Genomic DNA, 17,495 nt, shown 5'->3' on the forward strand with positions numbered 1-17,495 from the left:
AAAAATCTAAGATTGATTGATAGACACTTTATCTGAAAGTATTTTTAAATATGTGGAACTAAAAGATTGAATGTAAAACTAATCATGACAATATATGTATTCTAAATGAAACATGAAATTTAAACATCACAAGTCCACGGGCATGATTTTTTTGTAATTTAAGGGTTCATAAAATATACCTATGTATATTTATTGAATTATATGAAGAAAACAATACATGTATTCATAGACTACCCATGAGGGGAACTGAAATATAATGAAATTCATGCTTTTCATAAGAACTCTAAATTCTATAAAAGTAAATAATTGAGGAATAGAGTTCACTTTGAGGCTCAATGGGTGAAAGGATACCCATTATTAAAATCCCACATACCTGAAAGGAAAAACCTTGGTAGAATTTCTGAATTTGAAGCTTGAAGATGAAGAACCTTAGTTTTCTTGCTTTGAAGAGGAAGGGTAGCTTGTTCTCTAGTTTTGCTAGTATCGATGTCTTTTTTTAGGGAATGAGGAATTAAGAGTAGGTTAGGGTTAATATTCCCCTTTGGAATAGCCAAAATGACATAGATTAGGAGGTTGAATGATGGATAAAGACAAAAAAAAATCCTGACTAAAGAGCCGTTGAAACTTTTCATGAGGCTAATTACGGTTCGTGGTTTGATCCATGGCCCGTGGATCCCATCCATGGAATTCAGGACATGATTTAAGTCTTTGAAGTTTATTTCACGAGTCCAATCTATGGTCCATGGTTCCATGATCAGTAGATTGAATTTGTGAAAATCAGGCCGAAAAATAAGGTGCAAATTTTCAATTTTCAAGCTCAAACTATGGACCGTAGTTTGATTCTCGACCAATCATTTGGACCGTAAAACTTAGGTCCTGAAATCTCTGTTGGGAGTTTCTCTTGTAAATTGCTCATAAATTTTTACTATGGATTCGGATTAACGAATGGTCGATGGCGTTGGAAGGAAGACTCATAGATTTTTAATTTGGTAGGTGGACCTAACTCTTCATGTTCTGACAGATATGGTTATTTAAAGTTGACCTTTGCATGCAATAATGATACTAATACTTTTTTCTATACATATACAACAATGATACATACTTTATACAATAATGATATAGTTATATGTTTTCATACAGTAGTGAATATTTTCTTATACATGCATTTTATACAGCAGTGATACGTTTCCATACATTTACCGACATAAAAAGTTTCATTGATAAGAATCTGTGGAAAAATTTAATCCTTAGTTGTAGGTTTAAGGGGTGTTGACATTGGCGACGGAAAACAAATTGAGGTTGGATTTTAGATTTGTGCATTTATTGATATTGGATCGTGAATCGTTGTTGTGGGTTTAACGGGTGTTGACATTGGCGGGGGAAAAAGAATTGAGGTTGGATTTTAGATTTGTGCATCGATTGATATTGGATTGTGAATCTTTGTTGTGGGTTTAAGGGGTGTTGACATTGGCTGTAATGACTTTGAGGGTCATTTTTGAAAAGTTTAGCAAAATTATCATTTTACCCCTATCGTTAGTACCCCCGAGTGTTATTGGTTGAATGTGTTAAAGTCTTACTAGTTGCTGAAGTGGGCAAGTTCTTGAGTTTTATAGAGTTAAGATGTTAAAAAGTGATTTTCAGTACCAATCAGAGCTACCTGTATCGGAATGGATTCCGTTAGTTCCATCAGCTCCAAAATATGAAAATTGGTTTAGGAGAGTCATCGAAAATAGATTTGGGGTTGACATGTGAATTTGAGGTCTTAAGTTGAAAGGTGAGGTTTTATATGAGTTGGTTTGACTTTGGACAACGTTTTGAGATTCGAGCGTCGGATGAGAATTCTATCAGTTCCATTGCATCTGAAATGCCGAGTTTGGTCTAGTTGAACCTTGACTTAGAGCTTTGGGTCCATAGTCATCGTTTTGAGCTTTTAGGCCAAAAGTTGAGTTTTAGGCCAATAAAGGATCTGGGAGGGTACTTTGATCAAAATAACTTCTTTTCTAAAATTTGGTGATTCCATTGAGTCCGAAATATCAAATTTAGTGTAGTAGCATATTCAATTTATTTTTATCGGACCCCGAATGATTTTTGAGAGTCCAACCGAGAGTATTTTGGACTGTGTTTCAGCTGCAAATTCTGTTTCTGGTGCAACTTAAGCTTCTCCTCGCGATCGTGACCTAAGGTTACGCTATCACAAAGTGTGAGTTCATTTTTCCTCGCGATCGCGATGAGTCATTTTCCAGTGCTTCGCGGTCGTGAGAGTTAGTGGCTCGCAATTGCAATGCACAATTCTTGCCTGAACAGTGTTCAACTTTAGGAGAAAACTCCATTTTCACCATTTTTGAGTTTCTTGAGCTTCTTGGGGCGATTTTGAGAAGAGGTTTTCGAGTAAAATCGTGGAGTAAGTGATTTTTAACCTAAGACCTTTTTTTTTTTATTAATTATTTGATGATTTTAACTCCTAAATATTAGTTTCAAACTCCAAACTTCTTATTTCTTTCCTAATCCGAATTTAAGGAATTTGATGATTTTAAACTCATTTTGTACTCTATTTTTATGAGTTTTCAATCACGAGTTTCTTATTATTAGTAGAACGTGATTTTGCAATAAAATTTCAAATTTGACCATTTTCAAAATTAATCAATTTTTGGATTGTTTTATCCCTCAGTTCCGAAACCTATTAATATGGGTGTCATTGGACTCCTTGTGACGCGTATGTTTCATTCTTGATAGTAAGTTGTCATTTCGGGTGTTGATCATCTGGTGGAGGTGTTCGAGTGCGGTTTCGACTATCAAGGTAGGTTTGGATATTCTTCTTGAAGCTGAGTTGGGCTGATTAGTCAAATTCTATGTTGTAGATTTTGGAATGGGGTAGTAGTGTAGTTTGGTACTGATAATTTATATTATGATATCCGTGTGGGGGCTTATATGTGTTCTGTAGCCCGTGTGGAGGACTTATTGATATTTTATTTGTGATTGAGACTGTGTAATCCATGACTTAACTGAGTTAGAGATGTGAAGAGATTATTTGACTTGTAATGCCCGCTTGAGGGGTTGAGTTGGGGTTTTGAGCATGCCTGTGTATTGAAATATTATTGAAAAAATAATGAACACTTAATTTGAGGTATTTCCTTCCCATTATTATCTATTGAGGGTGAATATCATGTTTAGGTTAAGTTTTGATAACTTTGAACCTTGTATTACATGTTGAGTTATAAATTACCTCCATGCCTTATATGATGTGTAACACCCCCCCAAAATTTTTCCCTAAGATTCGGACCTTTCTTGTATACGTGTAGGATCGAACTCATTTATTGTGAAGTATATGCTTGGGTTAAGATGAGTTCCTGAGAAATTAAAGAAGGTTGGAGGTGATGTGGGGTCACAAGGGGCCCTAGGACCAAATTAAATCCAAAAGATTCGCCGTGGCTAAGTCTTGGGATGAGTTCATATAAGGGATCGACTTTTAACGACCCTATCTTTTGAAAGACAATAATCTGGGTAGACCATGACCTATCAAATTAAAGGTTGTCGAGTCTTCTTTCCAATGCCACCAAGAATGTAAATTTTGAAGTTCGGAGTCGAAAGATATGACGATCCTAAGACGAACTAGCACGGCAGGAATTTTATTTTAGGCCTGGGTTGCAACTGCTGGGGAAATGGCCTTGGCACTATAAGGGCGCGACGCGCCACTATCGCGCCAAAAACATGCCTCAGTAGTTTGGTCCTTGGCGCGGCGTGCCACTAAAAGTTGTACAGGGTTTTTCAAGCCAAATTTCCAGAACCCAGAAATTTTGGCCTTAGCGCTGTAAGGGTGTGACGCACCACTATCGCGCCAGAAACATGCCTCAGTAGTTTGGTCCCTAGCGCGGAGCGCCACTACGAGGTGTGCAGGTTTTAGGCGTAATCGGCCTGGCGCTGCAATGGCGTGACGCGCCACTATCGCGCCAAGAGCATTTTTGCCTATTTTTCAGAACTTTTGAGAAGGGGCAATTTAGGAATTGTCCCAAATTATATATGTATCATCCTTGGGCATTTTGGGATCATAATTTGCAGCCTCTCTTTCTCTCTAAAAAGCCCTAGGAGTTTCTCTCTCTCTCTCTTCTTCTTCTTCTCCATTTCCAATAAGAAGTGTTCCAAGAGTTTCAAGATCCGAGTTTCCATTGAAGACCCATCATCAAAGTTTTTTTCAAGTCTTCACTAAGGTATGTAAGGCTATTTAAAACATGGGATGAGTCCACCCATGTGCCCTACTTTTGCTTTGGGGTTAGAGGTCCATGCGAATGGAGTTTCTTGGTATGGTTTGTGTTTGAATGAGTTTTGTCTCCTATTAATTTGATCCTATTTGTGTTGATGTTGTTGAGCTAAGAGTTCCTAAAATCTTCATGTTAGTGTGAGTTGAGGGAGATGACTTGTTAATATGTTGTGTTGATATCTTTAACCATGTGATTATGTTGCATAAGTCAATTTTCTTAAATGTGTTATTCTACTTGAATTGTTGGGCTAAAGCCATAGAGTTGTGATGAGTCTTGAGGAGATGTCATAAATGCTTATCTAAATGAGGCTTGATTGAGTTGATTGGAGGATAGAATTGACGAGTGGACGAGGTCCTAAATGAGACTTGCCATTATGACTTAATTGAGTTGAAATGAGAATAAAGTTGATGAATTGGCAAGGTTCTACATGAAACTAGCCGTGAGGGCTTGTTTGAGATGATTGGAGGGAGTTTTATGAGCATGGAGTCATGGGAGGAGTATCGAGCACCGAAGCGGGTGAGAGTACAGTCCATGCTCAAACTCCAGAAACTACGCCGCCAATGTAGATGGGGATGGAACCGTTAAAGTCGGATGCTTCCCGTGGGATCGAACCGTTAAAGTCGGATGTTTCCCATTTTATTGTCCTAAAATGATAGGACTTGACTAATCGATGGTATCCATGATTAGGGAGGCATTCATGCCCTGGCAAGGTATGGACGTACGTGGCAACAACGTCTGATTGTTGTACTATCACTGGCTCATAGGTGATGGTTGTCGGATAAGAGAAACTCCTATTTAGGTCTTAATAGTGCTCCGAGTCAGTTGAGTTGAATGGCGTATGAGTTAGTCCCGTCTAAACCATTTCTTGTTAGACTTAGGACACTTGAGTGAATTCTCATTTATTTATGAGTTGAGATCCCGAGTTGATATTGATGTTTTCTTGATGTTTGTTTCATCCGACTATTTTACATACTTGTACATTTCATGTACTGACGCCATTTGGCCTGCATCGTTTCATGATGCAGAGACAGTTACTAGAGATCATCAACCGGCGCTCCGTTGAAGATCCACATACACTCCCAGCTAGTTGGTGAGTCCTCCTAGTTTCCGGAGGATGTTGAGCTTTCTTGTATAGTTTTGTTGTCGTTTCCTTTATTTTGATTGTTGGTAGCCATGGGCTTGTCATTGGCACCTCCTAGACTTTGATAGAGGCTTCATAGACTAGAGTGTGGGAAGGTTAGATTGTTATCTTGCATAATTATACTATGCTTGTCGTGTTGAGTTGATACTGTTTGGCCTTCGGCCCCATGATATGGATAGTATGCCTTTGATTGAGTCCTCCTCTTAGGGAATGTGATTGAATAATAGTGTGACTGAATCAGGTGATTCGCTTGAAGGCCAGAAATGACTTTCGAGTGCCGGTCACGTCTAGGGTACCCTCCCGGGGCGTGACATGATGTGAATGCATTCATCCTCATTCATATTATCATTGATCATTGAGAAGTTGAGATCTGTGAAAATTCTTTTTGAGAAAGAAAATGTGACATCTTTAAACCCTTGTATCTTGAGTCCCTGGCCGAGGTAGTTTTGCGCACGGTAGTGAATACATTGTGATTCCTTGACCACAAGTAGGTGGCGAGTGGAAGAGATATTAGTATGATGAGTCCTTGGCCACAAGTTAGGAGGTGAGGTAGTTGATACATTGAGATTGTGACAAGGTATATGATCTGCGAGATCCCATGGGTCCTGCTTGGTAGCACAACTCGGCAGGTGTATATGACAGGCTGTGCGATAGCCTTAATCTCACCGTACCATCACATCATTGCATCATCATAATTCATTGCATTGCATTGATACTTGTGATATTTGTTCTATCTGTTAATTGTGATATTGAACTTTATTTATGTGTTTACTTTATTTGTGGTGTTCTATATAAATTGACGGCAGCGTAGCCGGAGTGAGATTTTTCTGCATGCAGGTAGAAGTGTTCCTTAGTTTATTTCACAGTTTTTGATTAATTTCTTGTATTCATTCGATTAAACTTATTGAGTACATGTGAATTGTACTCACCCCTACTTCTGTGTCTCCTTTTTATGCAGATCTTAGTCAGGGTATCCCACGTGGCAGTTGATTCTACTCTCTTGAGGATATCTTATCATTCAGATTAGTGGTGAGGTCTTAGGATTTAGACTGTCATTATTTCTAGCTTTTATTTCTAGTATTTATTATAATTCGAAGACTTGTGATGTATATCAGATTCGATCATTTCATTAGATGTTCTTTACACTTATGACACCAGGTTTTGGGGATATTTTAGTTGTTGTCCTTTATTTTGTGTTTATTTGTGATAAGACTTTCCTTTGGGAGTCTCATGTGATTTTACTTTTCGGCTTACACATCGGGATAAAGTTTGATTTGTGTGCCATCATGACCTCGATTTTTGGATCGTGATAATGACGGCGGAAAAACATTGAGGTTGTATTTTAGATTTGTGCATCAATTGAAATTGGATCAAGACTATAGTTTATACTTGAAAGAACCTGTATTTGCATTTTGGAATCTTGGAAACTTAAGTGCATAACTTAAACCTCCATGAGTAGCTATTAACAAGCTTGGAGCTTCAAGTTTGAAAAATTGAGATGCTGCAAATAAGCTTCGTTTTGAGTAGATAATATACCAGAAGATGTGTGAAAATTAAACAAAACAAACTTTTTTCTAGCAAATTCATCCATTCTCTTGTATTAAAAGTCCTTTTTCTGTGTATCTAATATTGATTTCACATCTTAATCCTACAATGCACATTCAACTATACACATATTTAAAGAAAAATATTATTATGTGTCATAATTGATACTATTTCTGTTTTTTTATTTATTTTTAATCTCATAGGTTGGCAAATCCAAATCTTACATTTTTTTTTGATCTACATACTCTGGGTCAACTTTTTTTGCAAGACAAAAAGAAGTCTCAAACTCATATAAAATAAAACAAAATAAATATATTTTATAAGTTCAATTGTCTACTTTCTTTTGGATATGCAATTTAGTACATGCCTAAGTCATTTAGTTGAGAAATTTAAGAATCCATTGTGTCGGAAAAAAAATTAAAACTAAAAAAAGGTTATGTAGGAAGTTGATAATTTGAAAAAGAAAAGAAGAGTAATTAGGAAAACCACATAAGAGATGACACATATTGAAGATATCCTTTTCTTTACTTTGAGGCTTGAAGAAGGCAAGTTAAAACCATTAAGCTATCCTAACCAACCACTCCTTATTTTCTTCTCCTTATTAGTAGCTAGTTGGAAAGCATCATCCTAAAAGACCCTCTTTTTATTTCTTGTGATTCTCTTTAGCCTTCAAGAAAAAACTGAAGTGAAAAAAAGTTGAGAATAAATGTGGCAGAATCATAGCCAGAATTCTTCTTTTAGAGAATCCATCAAAGCCCTTGAAGCTGATGTTCAACATGCCAATACTATGTAACTCTTTCTTCCTTTCTTTCTTTTCTCTCTGCTTTTGTTATTTCTAATCACTTTTTCTATTGTACATCTTATGAGTTGGTTGCACATCATTATTCTCCTTATTGGGCAGTTTCTTTCATCAATAACATAAATTTTGTAATTTTGATGTTGAAATTTGTGCAAATTTATTTAATAGTAAAGTAGCTCAAGCCTAAAATATTTCCTTTTAACAACAATTTCCTATTTCCATTTGCCTGATGTTTAAATTTGGATTTGGATATTGTTCTGTATCGATGGTTAACTGGCTCAGATTTATGGCCACAATTGCCATAATCTTGAAATGTTAAGTAATTAACTCATGTGTACTCTCTCCAATAGCTTAAACCTTTAGATAAATGGCCACACCCATTAAGATTGTATCGTATTAGACAAAGGTCCTAATTGTACCAACATTCATTGTGGTGCACTATTGGAACTGCTCCACCCTTAATCAGACGTCTCGAAATTGATATGAAAAAAATCCTATTGAGAGCGCCATCCCCTAAAATGGGTCATACAGTGTGCAATCGGAATTTTATTCGGAGCTTCAATGCGGACATCGGATACCAGGTGGGGAACCAAAAAAAATGTCCTAATTGTAAGTCTTGCCGCAACTAAAGAAAATGAGCAAGAAAAATATTTTCACGTGTTTGACCTATGAAAAATAAGTCAGGCCAACATGTGAGGAGAGGCACGTTGAGATATAATATGATTAAATAATCAAAAGTATGCTCTCTCTAATAGTTTAAAGCTTTTAGAATATATGGTGCACACTTACAATAATTATTAAAGAAGAAATAAAAGGAAGCATATGATATTATGTAAGCTTATAAAGAATTTGCTCTTGAGGTGGTCTGTTTCCTTCCAATAAGTGCTTGTTTTGTTATGTATTTGTTCTTGTTAGATATACAATAATTGTTTGAAGAATAGCTAGTTTACAATTATTTTGTTCATGGGGTTTGTTTTACAGGGCAGCGGCAATTCCCCGGGATCTCGATGGGGATTGTGTTCAGATGAAAGTTTCCTATGGTTTTCTTGCCCCCTTCTTGCTATTTCTAATAGAATGGATGGACTATAGTTGTTTAGATACTCTGGCTAGTTGCTTAGGGCTCCTTCACATTCTTGTTTACAAGGTGAGTTTTCACTTTTTTTCTTCTTTTGCAAAGTAAAGGCTAATATTACCTAGAGTTGAGTTCTTGGTTGTCTTTGTCCATTTGTTTCACACTTTCACAGCTGAAGTTTTAGAATCTAAACTAGCCATCTTTGTAGGTTTATATTGATGGAATGCCAACAATGTCCCCACAAGAAAGGAAAGCCACTATTAGAGAATTCTACGGTTTGTATTCTTTCCTTGTTTGTTCTTCTTTGGTTTAGAGTACAAAAATGGGGAGGAGACAGAAAAGCAAAAGAAAGTTCTCAAATAGGAAGTAAATTTGATGCATGAAAGTGAAATTTTGCTGCAATTTAAGTTGAAGGCAAATACGACTTGGATTAAAAACAAGGAAGAGGCAAGAAATTGAATTTGGTAGTTGGAACTTGGTTAATCAATTTCATGAGACTACTCCCTCAGTCCTAATTTATTTGAAACTCTTTCTTTTTTAGTTTGTCCTGTAAAGAATGACACCTTCTACTGTGTAGTAACAATTTAATTTTAAATTTCTCATTCTAACCTTAATGAGATGATTTACAACAACACAAATATTTATGGTTTGTTTTAGACCAAAAATTTCGAAAGTCTTTGGTTCATTCTTCAACTGTGCTCACTCTAACACCATCACATAACTTGTGATGGAGGGAGTACTACTTTTCTTCTTTTCCCATTGTAACTAACGATTAAATGATATCAAAGGGTGTGCCAGGATTTCATCAATGCTCAACAGTTGTTGTAAAATCTTGCAGCCATTATATATCCTTCACTAAAGCAGCTGGAGGGCAATCTAGTGGAATTAGTGAAGGATAATAATAAAGTAAGTCAACTCTCTAACACTTCAAATGGAGGAGTGGAAGAGAAAAGACAGTCATGTAAAAGTATACAGGAGAAAGAAGAAGAATGTGGTATATGCATGGAGATTGGCTCCAAGGTGGTTTTGCCTAATTGTAGCCATTCCATGTGTGTTGGCTGTTTTCACGACTGGTACGAAAGAGACCCCCCTTTGCATATTTAGTTTCATAAATGTTAACAAAATTGTCCTGTTTTGGCATCAAATATTACTTGAGTATTTCAAATACTAAACTTCATTATTTGTAAATACTGATTTGACTATCAATATTTGCAAATACTAAATATCAGTATTTGAAATGCTGGTTTTAGGAGTCTTTGAAGTGAAACAGTACGTGATTTCCGCTCACAAATCTTTTCAACCAAATAGCTGTTGCATAATTTGAAATGAAGACATTAAAATCCATAAGTATTATCTGTCAGGTACATCCGGTCTCAATCATGCCCTTTTTGCCGAGGTAGTCTAACGAGAGTAAACTCCAGAGACTTGTGGGTTCTAACTAGTGACTGTGATGTGGTTGATAGCACCATAATTGCGCAGGAGAACTTAAGGCGCTTCTACCTTTATATTGATAAGTTGCCACTTGCCGTCCCTGAGACCAATGTAACGCTTTACGATTTTATGATATAGACTTGGAAGTGGAAGCACTGTATCATGCATACTGACCAACTTCAGCTGAATAAAGGGTCTAACTCGTATTGTACATAGTTAACGAAACTACTAGCTATCCATACTGCAAACTCAAAGCTACAAAGCCGAGGTTTTTGTGGAATATGACTAGTCTTTGCACATGTTTGCTTGGTGCAATTATGTGATGAGTTTATTAAGTGGAGAGGTAAATTATGTATAGAATCATGAAAGTAGAAAGCATAGAGATAGGCCTGACATTCGACTCAGCTTTTTTTGGAACCTGAGTGTTGAAATGAGAAGGCAAAAGACTAAAATGTCTTTTGGCAAGTGCTGCTTGTTATGCTTGTACAGTATTTTACCTTAAAATAAAGGATGTATGATGGACCAAAGCCATATGCTTTTGCCATTTATTATATCCCAATGTTCATGAGGAGAAGAACCAAATTGTCTAGTTGCAGAAGCAAAAGGTAAAGCGGAAAACTTGTGGTTTTAACTTCTTTTGTTTAGTCAGAAAGGTAAGGGTAAAGTGTGCATACTGCAGACTCCACTTGTGGATTATACTGTTATGTTGTTGTTGTTGTATACATAACAGATTTGTTACTGTATTCCTATTTGTATGTGTGCGTGTGAACATGTGTATATACATAAATATATACACATAGTATATATATAAATGCTCTTTTTTCCTTTTTATTTCATAATAAGGTGAGCATGTATTCAACTCTAAAATCAGAGGTACAGTAATTTTTTCAAGAATCAACACAGCCCAGAAATTAAGGTTGTCCTAACCAAAAAATTACTAGTGAATAATGTGCTGTAAGGAATTCCTCCCTCAATCATTTGATAGAATCTTCCTTCCAGCTATGGCTATACCTATGAAGATATTCATAGCAATATAATCGGGTGCCTGGTGAGTTTTTTTTCAATCAGTAACCTATACATGAACTATCACTACAACAAAAATAACTTTTTGCGGTAATAGATATTCACATTAACAAAAAGTTTTATAAAGTTTTTAACAACATTAATTAATTATTATAGGTTTTAGCGGCATTTACAAAGAGCGTTAAATATTAATGTCACTAGTAATTGCCTCAAAAAAAATAATATTTAGTGACAATTAAACTATTATCGTTAATTAATTACCTTTAAAAACATATGTAGTAGCAATTAAGCTATTGGAATTAATTAATTACCGCTAAAGATCATTTTTTGTAGTGTATTTATTTGTTTTAGGGGGTGTTCGTGGTGCAGTTTGATTCATGTTTAGCTTAAAAGAAAATCAAACCAACTAAGTCGATTTCCTTAATATTAAAACCAAACAAACCAATATAACATATATTTTTCCAAAGTTCAGTTTTGTTGGTTTTACCAGTTTGGTTCAATTTTATGGTTTATTTTTTATTTTACCAAATAATCGAAATAAATGATTGAACTTTACATACATCTTATCAATTTATAAGCATTTTGAATGAAATTGAGTAAAACATACAGAAATTTGATGATGATGATGATTTATTAAGTCGGATTTATTTTCTGATTTGAGTCGATTTATTAGTTTGGTCCGATTTTTTGGTTTCGTTTAAACACTCCTAATTGATATTTAATTATAGCAATATAATTGGGTGGCCAGAGGAATTTTTTTAATAAGTAATTATAGCTCCCAGAAAAATATCATTTTGTAAAATTTGTCTACCTTTAGTTTCAAGGTAAGTTAAAAGAACGAAGAGTTCTGCCCACAGGGTTTCAGTTAATTAGAGGTAAGAATGCAATGCATGATTGGTAGATTAAGCACACATTACTAGTATATAAATTCTCAATATTCAAGTGGAGAAGGAGATGCAAGAGTCCACGCTCATTAAGATATTATCTATTAAATTTGTATTATGTGTGCGTGTTTGGTAGGGAGGAAAATATTTTTTTAATTTTTTTTATATTTTGGTGGTCAAAATGTTTTTCTCAAAATGACGTTTCTATTGAAAGTAGGGAAAACAAGTTACATAAGTGACATTTCAAATTTATTTTCTCCTCTCTACCTACCCAATCCCCCAACTCCCACCCCTTGACTATCCTATCCCATACTACCCCGAACCCCCACTTCCCATCTCATCCCGTCTTCATAGTATATTGCTAGATAACATATAAAGCTTTTGGGATAATATTTTTATGTTTACTTATCAAATAATACAACAACAACAACCCAGTGAAATCCCACATCGTGGGGTCTGGGGAGGGTAGAGTGTACGCAGACCTGACTCCTACCAATGTAGGACGGCTGTTTCCGAAAGACCCTCGGCTCGATAAAAGCATAGAAAAAGGTCAGACAAGAATATCAAATAATAGAAAATAAAATTTAAAACCTGCTTATTTTCCAAGACATGATTTATTCGATCTAAAAAAAAAATAGGAATAATCTTTAAAATTCTTTTTATCTATTAGTAAAGTTGGTCAAAAGAATTAATCATATATTATTGCCCTATATTATATTAAGCTTAATGAAAGTATTTTTCAAATGTTACCAACGGTTGTTTTTGTTTAAATATGGCAGTGGGTTAATTGCCTTTTATGACATTTATCAAACATTGAGTGTGCATTATTTGCACAGATTTAAAGAAAAATATGGCAATTACTAAGTTAATAGCCTTTATGACATTTATTACACATTGAATTTGCAATATGTGCACGGATGTGAAGCTCTCAATTTGTTCTCTCTCTCTCTCTCTGTAGTAAAATTTTGTTTTACAACTTATACTACCTCTGTTCAATTTTACTTTTTCACTATACTAAAAATAAATATTTAATAATATTTGTTCAATTTATGAAATTAACAGATAATTTTAGAAAAAATTATCTATTTGTGCATCCTTATTTGTCATAATTTCTATTATTTCCTACCATTTTAAAATATTTCAAAAATCCCTATTTTCCCTCCAAAATCCCACTCATCCGAATACATTACTTCCTATTTTCATTCCTCTAATCTCTCCTATTTTAACTCCCTCAATCAATAGTTTCTTTATTCATTACAATTTTGAATTTCAAATTTATTCTCAATCGATTTCAACTTTCTCAATAGGTAGTTTTTCATCTTCTCCATTTGAAAATTCATCCATTTGTGTTCTCTTTTTTCTTTTTCTTTTTTTGATTTTGCATATTCAAAGTCCTGATACATATGGATGATGCTCCTTCTTTTAGCATTGGGAGTACCCAATTAAACTTACTTAATATTGATCGTGTTGATGGTTCTGACTACGAAGATTGGCTGAAAACAGATCAAGCGATTGCACGATCCATTATCATTAACGAATCAGAAAGTTGAGAAGGCGAAGCCGAACAAGGATGTACCTTCATCTTTTAAAGTGACTGTGGAAAAAACCCCCTCAAAAAAGGGGTAGAAATGTTGATTTTTTTTTTGCTTTCAGCAGATCATATTGTTTTTTTTTTCCTGATTTTTGTTGTCCATCTTTTTATGATACATATAGATTCAGATTTTTAATGTATCTAGTTATTTTTTTCTTAAATTAATGTATAATGCCTTCGTAAATATTACATTTGACTTGGGTTTTTGAGATGAATAGTTTTATCATGATACATTACTATTTATGTATCTTGTTTAAATTATAAGTACTGTATTTCTACTAGATATATTAAATAAGTAATTATTGCCTATAAGAAGTTAGATTTGAGATAGATACATTACCGTGTGGTAGTCGCTATGTATCAAATACATTTATTATAAATTTGAATTTACGTATCATGCCCAAAAAATAGTGCATGATACATTACTATCTACGTGTATTATTTTGTTTGAGAAATACTGTATTTTATAAAAGATATATTACAAATGTAATTGGTGTCAATCACATTTCTTTGTGTGTGATACACAACACAGTTGTGAGTTGATATGTATATGATACATGTAATAAAGTTTGAAAAGTGTTGAATTTTGATATGTATATTATGTATCATGTACATATCAATTAATTTGATACACAATGTTTTAGCTATAGAACATTAGAGTTTATGTATCAAGTGTATTTAGTGGATAATGTGCACGGACACCTAATTTTTTAATTTGAATAAATCTTAACAAAATTAAAGATTGTAGATACATAACAATAATTGATACATGGTAGATTATATATTTTTAATAATTATGTATTAGATAAATAATTAAAGGCATGAGCACACAAGTTTAGATATGAAAATAGACCAGAACTCATGTATCAGAAAAAGATTAACAACAAAAAATAACAAAAAAAAAATCAATCAGTTGCTCTATCAATGTTGTATCATATACATAACTATGAATATGATACCAACTGATATTGTTATAAAAATATTAGTGTTTATGTATCAACAATTATATTTGCTGATGTCTACAGATACATAACCTTCAAGTTGGATAAGTTTGAGTGTATGTATTGATTAGTAAAATATAATGAAATTTTTAATAATTACGTATCAAATACATAACTATGAACATGATACATGTTAATTTGTGTTTCAATAAATTAAGGTTATGTATTAAAACTAATATTTGAACACGATACATTGTGCATGATAAAAATGCAATGTATCATAGTGTTGAAACGAATGCATTATACATTAATTTTTAAAAAAACAATTAGATACATTAAAAATTTAAACCTATATCTATCACAAAAAGATGAACAACAAAATGTTTTTTAAAAAAATAATCAACAATCTAATCTGATGAAAGCAAAAAAAATGATGACGAAATCAGTCTCCACTTTCTTCTTGTTCTGTATCAACTCCTGTAGGTTATTTTTCACTTTCAACAATGGCGTCATCCATTGATCTCGATCCAAAATTCTTATCGGAGGCACCAACGATAAAATTTTTTACAGATAAATTTTTGTTATCATAAGATATAATTAAGTTTCTAGGTTAATTCAAAATATTATTTCTAGATACATAACCATAACTTATCCATTTTTCGTAGAATTGAAAAATGGGTATCGAGGAAAACAATGTAGAATTGAAAAATTTAGCCGATTTCATCATTTTTGAGCTCTGAAAAAGTTGAAAATCAAGATCTTAATCGGATTCAACAATATGGAAAAAGAAAAGGTATATTTTCATATTATCAAAAATTTGTAGATGAAAAGTTATAATTTTTTTAAAAAAATTAATAACTGATGACTAGAAAGAAAAAAATGGACGAAGAAGAAGATGAAGAAGAAAATTTGAAATTTTAGTTGTTTGAAGTTCCTAAAATTTTGGGCGAGATTGATATCAATTTTTTTTCCGTGATTTGTGGAATTGACATTTAATTTTACCTTTAATTTTTTTTAAAAACATAATAACCAAGTTGTCTAATGTATCAGAATTAATGTATCCGGATGACTCCTATGTATCCGAATGACACAAATTTGAAGGAATTTTTGTAAATTGAAAAAAAGTAGGGATAGAATGTAATTTTCTCCTTATACTATGGGATTTATGTAAGTTTTAAAGACTTAGTTTCTAATTTATCCTTATCATTAATTAGTAGTCATTTCTCTATCATATTTTTTAAAATATTGTATTTATTATATTCAAATGGTGATATTATAAAATTACCCTTCTATTTGTAGTTTCTTAAAAATTGTGCAAAGTCAATAGTGAATAAGTATTGTTGGACGAAGGGAGTAAGTGTGAAAAAGGACAAAAACTAGTATATCTTTCCTTCTTATTTTTTTGTAGGCTAGGTTTTCTTTAAGATAAATATTTTTTTACTACTCGCTCTGTTTCCTTTTACTTGTTAAATTTTGACTTGACACCACTATTAAGAAAACATTCATTAGTATATGAGTTTACTATTTTACCCCTATTAATTGATAGAGACTTAAATATATTTACTCACTACATTTTTCAAACACATTAACTCCATGTTAATAAATTGAGGGTATAATAAGAAGACAAATAATTCTCCGTCTTTGATTTGTCAAAAATGACAACTTTGATTTGTTAAAAATGACAAGTAAAAAGGGAAATCAAATTAGAAAATATTTGACAAGTAAATAGGAACAGATGGAGTATTAGTTTTTGGCTTCTAGTTTTAATACTAGAGTTTATTGAATTCTGAGAGATACACTTTATTCGGTAAAATATCATTAAGGACAACACTTTAAGTTACGAGATTTTTTGTGATTTCCAACTATTTTCCAACATATGTTAGCAGATTTTCTAAAAATTTTCAATTATTACAATAAAAAAAAGGGAAAGAGGTAGAGTACTAGCCAAATAGTATAGAATCGATTTTTTTTAGTTTTTGTCTCACACAATTGACCATACTTGAGTGAGATTTCATTTTTTACAACTATATATATAAACCCCATAATATATGAATGCAAAAGTTTTGAGATGTCGTTTGCTAGTTGATCAGGACTAAAGAGAAATATTATACATGTATTAGATCATTAATACTAAGTTTGGTAGTTGGTTGGACTTAGGACTATGTATAAAATCAATAGGGTGTTTGATTTTTAATTTGTAAACTTTAATAATTATAATTTATGAGGAAATCTATTTATAATATTGTGTAGGATAGAAAATAAAATAATTAATAATACTTGCAAAACTAATACCTACATATAATAAATATATAATTTTTAAAAATAACTAATCGATATATTATTGATATTTGTATAACTCTAATTAGCTACCAAACGACATGTATAGAACTCCTAAGCTTGTGTTGGCCACCAGCCCACCACTTTTTTCATTTTTGTTATTGCTGAGGATTGAGAAAAAACTCAAAGAAAAAGATGAAAGAAATAGAGAAAGGCCATTGACAAATTCCACATAAAAACTCAGTGAAAGGCCAAAACTTGAGAAGCCCACAACATTTAATGGTCTGTCACATAGTGCACACTTGGCAGCACTTGTCTGCTAGTCAAGTATGCACTTCCCTTGCCAATACCAGCCAAAAATGAAAAAAAAAATTCTCCCGTTATGTTATCTTTTATAAAAAGGGTGTAGATTATTTATTGGGTTGCTAGGAAAGGTAAACAAAATGTGCTACAAGTTTGTTCTCTACAAGTAAGTTCAACCCTCGAATAACTATTGCTACAAATTTTATTTTTGTGTTATATATATATATATATA

At 33.2% G+C, this 17,495-nt stretch overlaps 1 protein-coding gene across 1 annotated transcript; it reads left to right on the forward strand.

Annotated features, from left to right (window-relative positions):
* The first annotated feature begins 7,505 nt into the window (after positions 1–7,505).
* LOC129880431 (E3 ubiquitin-protein ligase AIRP2-like) lies at positions 7,506–11,138 on the forward strand. Its single transcript, XM_055954465.1, has 5 exons — positions 7,506–7,731; positions 8,723–8,885; positions 9,022–9,088; positions 9,652–9,886; positions 10,175–11,138. The coding sequence occupies exons 1-5, from the start codon at positions 7,649–7,651 to the stop codon at positions 10,380–10,382; spliced, it is 756 nt and encodes a 251-aa protein (XP_055810440.1). The 5' UTR covers positions 7,506–7,648; the 3' UTR covers positions 10,383–11,138.
* The last annotated feature ends 6,357 nt before the right edge of the window (positions 11,139–17,495 follow it).

This window comes from Solanum dulcamara, chromosome 2, assembly GCF_947179165.1.
Source record: "Solanum dulcamara chromosome 2, daSolDulc1.2, whole genome shotgun sequence".
In the NCBI taxonomy this organism is placed as follows: domain Eukaryota; kingdom Viridiplantae; phylum Streptophyta; class Magnoliopsida; order Solanales; family Solanaceae; genus Solanum; species Solanum dulcamara.

Excerpts from the sequence above, each read along its gene's own strand:
- LOC129880431 (XM_055954465.1), top strand. The coding sequence starts at position 7,649 with ATGTGGCAGAATCATAGCCAGAATTCTTCTTTTAGAGAATCCATCAAA. Across the intron at positions 7,732-8,722 it reads GTTCAACATGCCAATACTAT|GGCAGCGGCAATTCCCCGGG; the intron begins GTAACTCTTTCT and ends TTTGTTTTACAG. Across the intron at positions 9,089-9,651 it reads CACTATTAGAGAATTCTACG|CCATTATATATCCTTCACTA; the intron begins GTTTGTATTCTT and ends AAAATCTTGCAG.